The 11,510-nt window shown below is 32.4% G+C and overlaps 1 protein-coding gene across 2 annotated transcripts; it reads right to left on the minus strand.

Moving 5' to 3' along the window:
- Positions 1-1,041: 1,041 nt before the first annotated feature.
- Positions 1,042-5,390, minus strand: LOC105115629 (probably inactive leucine-rich repeat receptor-like protein kinase At3g28040). 2 transcript variants are annotated; one of them, XM_011012574.1, is made up of 3 exons: positions 3,352-5,390; positions 2,838-2,850; positions 1,042-2,765 (listed from the first exon to the last, which is right to left on the minus strand). In XM_011012574.1, the coding sequence occupies exons 1-3, from the start codon at positions 4,797-4,799 to the stop codon at positions 1,401-1,403; spliced, it is 2,826 nt and encodes a 941-aa protein (XP_011010876.1). In that variant the 5' UTR covers positions 4,800-5,390; the 3' UTR covers positions 1,042-1,400. The 2 variants fall into 2 exon arrangements, with proteins under 2 accessions (XP_011010876.1, XP_011010875.1); XM_011012573.1 differs by having other exon boundaries at positions 1,042-2,850.
- Positions 5,391-11,510: the final 6,120 nt, after the last annotated feature.

Raw genomic sequence — 11,510 nt, forward strand, 5'->3', positions numbered from 1 at the left:
TGATAATTTTACTGTGTAACTAAAGTGAAAACGTTAAAAGTGCCCCTGCCACTTAGTGTTTTAATTTTTTGCCTTAAAGGGTACAAAGTAATTTCATTGTTCAAATACCAAAAAAACAACCCATCATGCCATTGTTCTCAAGGTTAATGTTTACACAGACAAAATCATCATTTCATTATTTTATTACTACTCTTGATAATGTTTTTGCTGCCTTCGAGAATGTTTTAGTGCTATCATAAATTAGCAGTGCCTAGGACGGTGGTAACGAAGACACAAGGGTATGTATGGATGGATCATATCGATCAACACTTGGGACAAATACTACTGTGGTGAAGCAATTGCAAGTACAACACAAACAAGCTTGTGTCACTTCAACAACCAAGGCCATTTTATAAAACCTCAATTGGTTAGTTTGTCAAGAATAGGGGAAAAGATGGGGGAAAAGAAGGGAAGGAAAAGGTTAAAAAACCCATGTGAGATTAGCTTTGTTAAAAGGAAAGGAACAAATAATGCATTTAAAACAAAGGAACATATAGCTCAACAGTCAAAATCCAACCATCTTTACATTCCGACAGCATCATCTTGTGTAATATTCCATTCCCGTACCTCGACAATCTTGCATGGGCCCTTTCTATCCCTTTTCTCCCCTTTTTCCTATTCCTCTTCCTATTATTCAATTGACCACTAAGATTACTCTCTCCCAACTGGGTGCTGTGCTGTGCTAGGAATCCTCAGTGCTCGAGTCCCTTTTGACTTGTAAGAAAGTATTTTAATACCTCCACCGTTGCTATCATTGATGATACCGGATTTTTAAAGATCGCCCTGCGGGATGGGATTGGGATTAAGATTAAGATTCACGAACAGAGCAGAACTACAACTACATAGAGCAAGTACAAGCATTGATTGGGAGCTAATATTTTGTACCATTTTCACATCTCTGTTCGCACCAACAGGAGTTGCCTACGGGATGTTCTACCAAAGCAAGACTTTTGGCTATGAAGAACAACTATAGGAGTTCGAATGCACTCAAGTGCCAAGAGCTAAACTAGCGTGTGAAATCAGTCAAACCATTTCTACTATCAGCTCATAACCAGAAACAAAATCGAGATACAAAATGCAAGACTGGAGAATTAGAAGCAGCTTCGTGACAATCAATATCCAAAAGGGTCCCCTATTTGAGCCCGGTGAAAAGGAATCCGGCAACCTAACAGCAACATCAAGATAAACCACAAACATAAACTAAAAAACAATCAGGAGAAGAACTAGTACAAAACAAAGGGAAAAGGACCTCCAACAGCTGATTTTCTCCTCGGTGATTACTTGAATAAACCGGATTCCTCTTCCCCGGATAACCCCGTTATAAATCCCAGCTCTTAATTTCTTAACATAATAATTCATGTTCATCCTGACTCCTCTTGGCCTTCTGAAGGACATCTGATCAGGTCTAATATATTAACTACCTCTCCCATATCTGGCCGGTTTGATGGAACTTGCGATGTGCAAATCAAGCCCAACTTCATAACTGGAACAGCCTCATCTGCTGGGAAATGTCCCAGGAGCCTTCCATCAACACATTCTTCCACCCTGCTTTCCTCCAATGCACCTCTAACCATGTCACAAAGCACTACCACATCATCTTCCATGTACTCGACAGGTCTCTTGCCAGTAACAATCTCCAGAATCAAAACCCCAAAACCATAAACATCACATTTCTCGGTTATCTTTGCTGTTCTACAAGCAAATTCTGGTGCCATGTAGCCAAGTGCACTCTGAATTTTGCTGCTTAAAACATAGCGGTCTAGCATTGGCAACAGCCTCGCCAGGCCAAAATCACCAACTTTTGGTTCACCTGAAATGTCAATAAGGATGTTTCTTGATTTTATGTTGTAGTGGATGATGTTTGATTGATGCAAATGTGCCAAGCTTTTTGCAGTCCCTAGAATTATATTGAACCTCTCATTCCATGACAGAAAATGCCCACCTGGTCTGTCATGCAGATGCTTATACAAACTACCACCAGAGACAAACTCATATATGAGAAGCTGTAAGGATGGAGTCCAATAATAACCTTCAAGTGCCACAAGGTTTTGGTGCCTGATTTTCCCCAATTTCTTAACTTCCCTTTCAAAATCTTCTTGGGACTTGACAAGACTCGATACAGTAAGTTTCTTTATTGCAACAGGACGCCCATCTCTGAGAACAGTTTGGTACACTGCTCCAAACCCACCTCTCCCAAGTTCACAATCCTTGTTAAGCAGAGCATGTGCTTCAGTGCTGAAGTCAGTGTCACCAGAAAACATGACAAGTTTGCCAGAGTTGGCATCTGTAGTGGACGAATCGCTAAATCCATCACCTGCGGATAACGTGAGAGCAGCTGCAGATGTAGATGTTGATGACCGAACACGGAGATTAAGCACGGTGATGGCAATCACACCTACAACAATGACAGCAGCAGCACCAATGGCAATGATAGCAGATATGCTTAGAATGATTCTTTTGTGACCAAGATTTTGAGGAAGTGAGCCTGGAGTAGAATCAGAAGAACAGTTTGGATTGAGAACAATGGGTTTGGGAAGGACTGCAGGGCAAGACTTATTGACTGCAGCACCACAAAGGGATGGATTTCCAGCGACACATGAAGGTGATATGGTGTTAAAGAAACCGCCTGCTGGTAGTTCACCTTGCAAATTGTTGTGGGAAATGTTAAAGGAGGAGAGGCTGGGAAGGTTTGCCAACTGCTTGGGTAGGGTGCCTGTGAGGCTGTTAAAAGACACGTCCACATCTTGTAGGTTTCCAAGTTTTGCTATTGCTACAGGTATTGTTCCAGACAAGTTGTTTTGAGATAGGAATCTACCTCATTGAAAGAAACAGAAAAACAAGAACGAGTTACACTGATGAAGACAGTATCATCTTTAACCAATATTTACTTTTTAAGGAAAAAAGAAAACAAATGTCTAGGGACAAGGGACTTTTCCTATTTTGAAACGAAGACACATACAACAATGCAAACAACTTGAACATCACATTCTTTTAGTTACACAATAAGACACTGCAAATTTAAAATCAAAATAAATTGGTTAAAAAAAGAGTCCAAAATCATAATCTAGAGACTGTACGTATAATCCTCGAAAGCAAACACCATCAACCCTAACAATAAAGCAGTACGTACAGCAGCAACTATCGTAGTTTATGAAAAATTTGAGATCTTACCAACGCAGAAAATTGTGGCTGTAACTGTTTGACAAAGAGCAATTGAAACAGAATTCATTAACCCATCTAACTCTTGCCTCTACCAAATTGAACAAGGACAAGAAAACAAAAAACATAACAGATTGAGAAAGGAAAGCTTACAAAGTCGTTAATGAAGAACAGGTCCCTATTGAACTTGGGATTTGCCCCGACAGCGAGTTCCTCTCCAGTCTCAGTTCCTTCAAAGCAAAAGCTCCTCCAATTTCCATAGGAATGCTCCCATTTAGCTTGTTATCACTCAAATCAAGAACATCCAATTCTTTCAAATCTCCAAAAGTCCCCGGAATAGGACCCATGAGAGAGTTTCTTGACAGATTTAAGAACTGCAAGCTGCTTGAAACCCCGATGGAAGATGCAATCTTACCAGAAAAATCATTGTGTGATAAATCCAGGACTTGAAGCTTTGGAGCAGAGCTAAATTTTCCACTGAGCTTATTCTCCAATTGCAAAACTTTCTCCAAACCTGAACCAAAAATCCACACAGGAAGGTCGCCACTCAGCAAATTCTGGCTAAAATCCAAAACCAAAAGGTTTCCACAATTGGTCATAGATTCTGGTAAGTTCCCACTTAAACTATTTGCAGACAAATTAAACACCTTCAATGATTGAAGATTCCCAATTGAAGTTGGAACCTGACCCGAAAATCTATTCCCAGAAAGATCCAAAGTCTCAAGGCGATTGAGTTCACCAATCCAGTTTGGAACCTCACCAGTGAACATGTTGTTACTCAAACTCAAATAATTACACAAGCCAAGATTCTGCATTGTGTCTGGAACAGTACCAGAAAGCATATTCTCACTGAAATCCACAGAACTCAATAACAAACAGCTTCCAATCCCATTTGGAATCCCCCCATTAAACCGATTTTTGCTCAGGTTAATATTCCTCAAATTGTTCAATACTTCAATCCCTCTGGGAATCTCACTATCCAACAAATTACCAGACAAATCAAGTGAGCTTAACCCATTCAAACCCCAAATCCCGGCAGGCAAAGACCCTGAAAACTGATTCGAACTCAAATTTATGGATGCTAAACTAGCACATGAGCTCAAAGTACTTGGAATCTTCCCTGAAAACTTATTCTTAGCCAAAGAAATATCCCTCAAAGTTCCACAATCCTCAAAAAAGTCCTCCGGTATTGTCCCGGAGAGACTGTTTTCACTCAAATCAATGATTCCAAGGTTTTCAAGGCGAGTAAGGTTAGGATTAATGCTACCAGTAAGGCAGTTTCTTGATAGAGAGAGCTTGTCAAGGAATTGGAGCTGCATGAGGCCACGGCCGATCTGACCTGAAAGAGAGAGCCCATCAAGAGAGAGCTCAGTGACCCGGTTGGTTCTGGGGTTGCATTTGACACCAAACCAGTTGCAGGGAGTGTCATCATCTTGGTTCCAAGATGAGAGCTTTCTCTTTGGATCTTGAAGGTCTGCTTTAAACACTATTAGACCCAAAACATCATCATTTAATGATGGGTTAAGGGATCTCACACATTGAGTTCGAAAAGATAAAACCAAGAAAGCTAATAAGCTCAGCAGCTTTTTTGTCCTTGACATTGATAATTCCTATCAAGAAACTCAAAAACCACTACAGCCCATTGAAACTAAGTAAATAAAAAAAGAAAAAACAAAGGGAAAAGCTAAAATCTAGTGATATATTCTATTGGCTTCAAAAACGAAAAAAAAAAAAGGGTTCTTTTTTTAACGTCTAGATTTGAAGTAGAGAGACAAGTAGAAGTCAAACTTAGCAAAATGAGACAACAACCCAAACATTTCTTAGCTCAAGTGAGAAGATGATGTTATAGTTCTCCCTGCGCCTGACCAATGCCCAGAAATGTCCCTAAGTTTTGGCTTCAAGTTTCACGAAAAAGATAAAAACTTCTAGCAAGTAAACAGATGATCTGATAACCAGATAAGCAGCAGTAAGCTGGTGCATTTAAAGCTGAGTGGACAGGACACTCAAATGGTTCACCAGATTCCGGTGAAACAGTTAGGGTTTCGGTGAGAGATGCCGTTAAAAAGCATCGGGAAGTGAGAGGTGAGAGAAAGTTTGCTTCAAGGGTATGTTGGTGTTTGAGCTCTGGATCGGTCCAGAGAGAGAGACAGACAGGGAGAGAGGTGTAATAAAGTTTGTGTTTTTGTTAACGGGAAGGGGCAGATAAAATACGGAGAAGGCTGGTACGTGGGGGCTATGTAATGAGATTTGTAGACACGTGGCTACTTATATAAAGTGGATGGGTTTTCCACGTGGCTTCTGCACGTATTCCTTTCCACTGTCAGTGAGAATTCCTTAAAAAATTGGCGATGGATCATGTATTGCTGACGGGACCCAAGTGTAGTGATAAATATAGGTGGATTGGATTTGAGTTTATCATTATGTATAATTTATTTTTTAATATTTTATAAATTAAAGTTTTATTTTTTTATTAGATTTACACGGGTTTAAATTAAATTTTTATTTTATATATATATATATATATATATATATATATATATTTTGCTCACACGTATAATTCTCATAAATTCATACTTATAAGCAATCTACAACATAGATTCTAGGTGATATGATACTCATAATATTAGAGTTAATTTTAATATTTTGCATCATAATTAAATTTTAGATCTCTTTCCCCTTTAACAAAAAAAACATGTTAATTTTTATTAGATTAAAAAAAGTCTAACATAAAGCTCACTAACAAAGATTTTGGAGCCAAAACATTTCTAAGTAAATAAAAAATAAAAGTTCAATCTATAAACTATAATAAAACATTTCTAAGTAAATAAAAAATAAAAATTCAATCTATAAAAAGAAGGAGTATATAAATTATTGAATTGATTGAGCTTAAAAAATCTCAACCTACCACTCGCACATAATATTTATTTCTTAAATATGTTTACCTATTATTTGTTAGTAAATATGGCTTATAGTTAATTAATTTGTTACATGTAGTATTGATTTTATTTATATAAAATATATTTATTAATAATAAAGACTTTTATTATTTTTAATAATTATTTATATTTGATTAATAAATCTAATATTTAATTAATAAATCTAAAATAAAGAAAAAATCTATAAAACAAAAATAATTTGCAAATAAAATTATAAAATTTTTATAATTATAATATTTTTATTTCATTGAAGAATTATTCATAAATATTTTTAATAAATGCTTTATAAAATTTGGATATTAATTAGAGTTGTTGAGATCAATACATATTATGTTTTTTTTATGAAAAAAAGCAATTGCTCTCATGAATTGAGGTATGAAGGATACTTAAAACTAATATGTAAATGCTTATTATATAGCATGCACATTGAATTGAATTGCATGAGAATTCTATATGGAATGATTATATATTTCGATGAAAGGGCTTATATTATGTAAGTGATTCTTATACTTGAGATCATCAAATTATCTTGCATAGAGAGTGTTGATTTGATCCTGACTATATCTTATTCTAATCTTAGGTAACAAATGAGTAGATATTGAGTATAACACAAACTACATGAAGGTATTTGATTAATCAAGAGAGAATTCATCCATCTAGGTGAATTAAAGAAAATGTTTTATTTGTTTTCAAATAGTATTGATTGTTAAATCCTTTGCCAAAATCAAATAAGATTTATAAAGAGTTTTAAACTTTATTTAAAGAATCAATGACTATAATGTTGAGAATAAAAATAATTTAACGAAGCATATATACTCCATGCTTAGAACATTCATGATGAAATTGATCATTGAAAAGTTAAGTCAAATCACTTATGATTTTTATAATATTTAGGGAGTCATGACAGGTTACTAGATGTTGTACTTACTTTTCAAATATAAATCAATCAATTTTTAAATTCATGATAAATTAAATTATTTAATCCCATTTCATTTAGATTTATAATATATATTTGGACCAACTTGTTAAGAAACCTAATGAAACAATTTGTTAGAAATTAAAATGAAATGATTAATCAAGTGTGACTTAATTATAAATATGTTTTAAAAATTAAGAACTAGAATATAATTAATACAGTGGATTATAATTCTAGACCAAGAAAAAATAAAATATGGACTTAATTGAATAAATTTCTAAAATTATCCTAAAATAATATGTGATATTATTTAAGAAGAAAATTAGTATTTTTACATCTATAGAGTTTTTAGGTTTCTATATAAATAGAATGTTATGTTTTTTATTTATAGTATAATATAGAACACCTAAAACATTAAAAAAAAAAAAAACCTAGTACTCAGGGATATAACAATTCCTCTCTTCTAAAAGGTTTATAAGATTTTTTTATTGAGGGTTCATATGAATTAATGTTAGAGACTGGATACTTGAACAAGTTATGATTTTCAATTACCCAACCTTAAAGTAATTATTCAAGGCTGAAAATAGCATTTGATCTTTATTTAATACTTATATAAACTCTAAACAACTCTAGATCTATCTAATGTGATTCTTAAGACTCTTAAAAAAATTAAATTTATCATTTTAGCTATGAATATGTCTTTCAAAAAACCTGATATTATTTTTTATAATATCCACATTTTCAACTTTGATTGTTTGGTTGGGTCAAATAATGTAAATATTATAAATTGGCTAGTTTTTTTAACACCTCTAATCTTGGTGTATAGTTGAGAGGGTTGGTTATGCAAAAAAAAAAAAGATACTCTCACCCTATAACATTCTAATTGAGATAAGCTACATTAATAATTTTGTTTTATATTCCTAATAATCTATCATGTCTTTTCTACCATTAGTTTATCTATACGATTTATTGATGTGAGTCAAACAAAAATGAATGGTTAAGCCTAATTATTTTAAAGCCTGGTTAATTTTTGTCATTCATAATTATTATCTTTTGACAATACTCGATGAATTGACATGTTTACGACTTATTATTCCTAATCATAATCTGCGACTAATGATCTATCAAGTTATACCAATGAATAACCAATAGGCTTGTATTAGGCTCATTGAACCCAGCCTGAATTCTAGAAAGAGTCCATAGATAATGCCTTGTTAAGGTTCATTTATCCTATAGCACCCAAGATTCATTCGCAATATTTGCTTAATAAAGATTATGTATCCTAATTTTATCTAAATAGTGACCATCAAAGGTTCATCTAATTGAAACAGAATCTATTTGCATGAATTTCCCTTATAAACTAAGTTTTGACAATGCTCTTTTTGGGTTTTACTTGTCTTAAATGTGTTATTTAACAATCATCTTCTTATAATTTAGCATCTTGTTTATTGCTCCTTATTAGTGTTTGTATACGTCAGTGCTATGACTCTTGTATATACATCATAATAAGTGGACAACTTTTAAATTCTATTATTCTTATTACTATTGATTATGCATGCATATGTGAAAACTTATTAAAGAGGCCAATATTTCTAATTGTTTGGTGAATAGTGAACTTAGAAATCTTTAAGACTTATTTTATTTTTTGAAATCAAAAGGATGGGAGTAGTTACTCCTCTCAATATCCAAAGTAATGATCTATGCTAAGTTCATTTACCCTAAATACAAAAAGTGAATAGCAAAATATTTTAGACATGGTTTTTTAGATAGAAAAAGGAATAAGATATGGAAGATGTGGAATGCCAACCTAATGGGCCTTATACTATGGGCTAAAACCCAATAGACCTTGCAAACTTATTCCAAGACCTAATATGTATGTATGAATGGGTTTAATTGTTTTTGTTGAAAAAATGATAAAGATCCACCAATACTGCCTTCAACAACTTCAAGATTAGAGTTAAAACATAATGTGATTATGTCATAACAAATGCCATAGATGACCATAAACATATTAAACATAAGATGGAAACTTGTATAGGTTTCAAACAAATATAATACAAGTGAAATCTAGATAAATCTTAAAGATAAAATAAAAGATTGGATAAGCCTTCTAAAAGACCTACTTTGGTTATGTTTAAGGTTGACGAACTCAAAGAAAACTAAAATGTAATATAATATGCAAACTTATAGAAAAGAGGTTTCATTGATATAGTAACCTAACAAAGATCTGAAATCCAATATAATTAATGGTTTTACAATGCCTGTATATCTTATCCCAATAAAAACCCTAATTGTTCACAATAAATAGGTACTTGTAGCTATATATATATATATAAAAGAGTTTATATTTCTTTTTGTTTTTTCATAACAGACTATCACGAGTCCAAACATTGTTTGCAAGTTGTGAACCAAACTCAAACCAAGCACCAAGAGCATATAAATAGCTATCAAAGGTTATATAGTTTAGGCATATAAGAAAACTTCGAACTTTTTTTTTAATTGTACGAGTAGGAATGACTTTGTACGGTTTTGACTTTGTCATGATCCACTTCAATACTCATATTGCTCATAATAAACTCTAAAAAATTTCTTGAATTCACCCTAAATGTATATTTTAAGGGATTCAACTTTAATTAATACCTCCTTAATCTTTTGAAGAGTTTTCTTATAGTTGGGATATGATCTTTGTTTTCTTTAGAATTTTCAATTATATCTGACACGATTAAAAGATTGATGTCTTCTCCCAAGTGCAGGAGTGTTGAAGTAATAAATAACCTGGCATGACTAGGATTGAACCATAGGGAGGTTAACTATATAAATTATAAACAACAACAATAACAACAAGAATAATAATAATAATAAGAAGAAGAAGTTAAAGGAAACTCTGAGATGTAAGATTAATATGAAGATTAAATAATAAAAATAAATATCAATGTTAGAGAATCTAGTAATGGTATTTCAAACAAGTATAGTATAATTTTATTACTAAATTGAAAACTACACACAAAGGAAGTTTCAATCGGATTATAAATAGTTAACATGATTATATTACTTGTCTTATTTGAATATAGTAATACTTATAAATGTTGTCAGGTATTCATGATTATAACATATCTTAACAACAAATTAAGTGTCGGTTATATTATAAGGTTAGGCTATGAAAGTGAAAAGTATTTGTTATACAAAGTGTTATACAACATAAATCTAGATTAACCATTTAACAAGCAAAATAGTAAGAGTGAACAAGATAATAAATACAAAACACGTTAGTATCAAACATCAAAGTCTATGTTGAGTGTATACTATATTTATTTTTATACCATTAGTGTAACCTTTTCACCTTGACATAATAAATTTAACTAAACATAATGAAAGAAGAGAAACATAAATAAACAAGATAAGAACATAAATAAAATATAAGTTAACTAAGTAAAGGAAATGAAAAGCATAAACAAAGAATTAATGAAAGCAAAACTTAAGCATTACAAAAAATATAAAGAGTAAGAACATGATCTTTATATGAAAACCAAGATGCCTAAATATATGGCAAATGCCTCCTTTTATAGGCCAAAATTTAAAACTATTGATTTGATGACTAATTATTGAGTGTGTTGCTAACTCTTGACTTGGTAACAATTCTTATTTTCTTGTCTCAATAAAACATCATTGCTAATGTTCGAATTCGAACAGATTTAAATCATAAAAATTCTAGAAAATTATCTCAACTTTCCAATAAAAAAATTGAGGTCATTTGGACTTCTAGAACTCAAGATATGGGCTGAACACTAAGTAGTATCTGGGCCGTAGGACAGATTCAGACTTCTCCATCGTTGCTAAGATTTAGACTTCCAAATAACATATTTGAGTCTTACATATGAATGTTTTAGGCCTATACCTTAGTTTTCTAGTATATAAACCAAATTAAAATCCAAGATCTACAACTCCAGATATGACCTAATGACTGAACGGTGTTCTAGTTTGGACTGAACCAACATTACTTTTCTAAACTTCACCCTTTTTTTTTTTTCTCAATTTCATTAGTTGAACTCATCAATTAATCCTTGGAATGATGTAATGGACCTCAATTTAAGGTGAACATTTATCATAAATTAAAGATATCTTTTAGTATCAGACTTGTTATTATAAAATATGCTTTATTTATAAAGTAAACCTAAATCTGAGATCTACGGCTCCAGATATGATCTAATTACCAAACAGTGTTCCAGTTTGACTGCACGAGTAACTTTTTTCTAAGTTTGGCCATTTCTTTGTCCTTTCAATTTCAGTTCTTAAACTCATCAATCAATCTTTTTATTTATGTGATAGGCCTATATTTAAAATAAATATTTACTATAAATTAAAGGTATCTTATATTATTAGATATGTTATTATAAAACATGCTTTAGTTAAGGAGTTATTAATACTTCAAGTGCAAAATAATGATATAAAACTTTGATAAA

This window comes from Populus euphratica, unplaced genomic scaffold (genome assembly GCF_000495115.2).
Source record: "Populus euphratica unplaced genomic scaffold, PopEup_1.0 scaffold721.1, whole genome shotgun sequence".
NCBI classification, from domain to species: Eukaryota; Viridiplantae; Streptophyta; class Magnoliopsida; order Malpighiales; family Salicaceae; genus Populus; species Populus euphratica.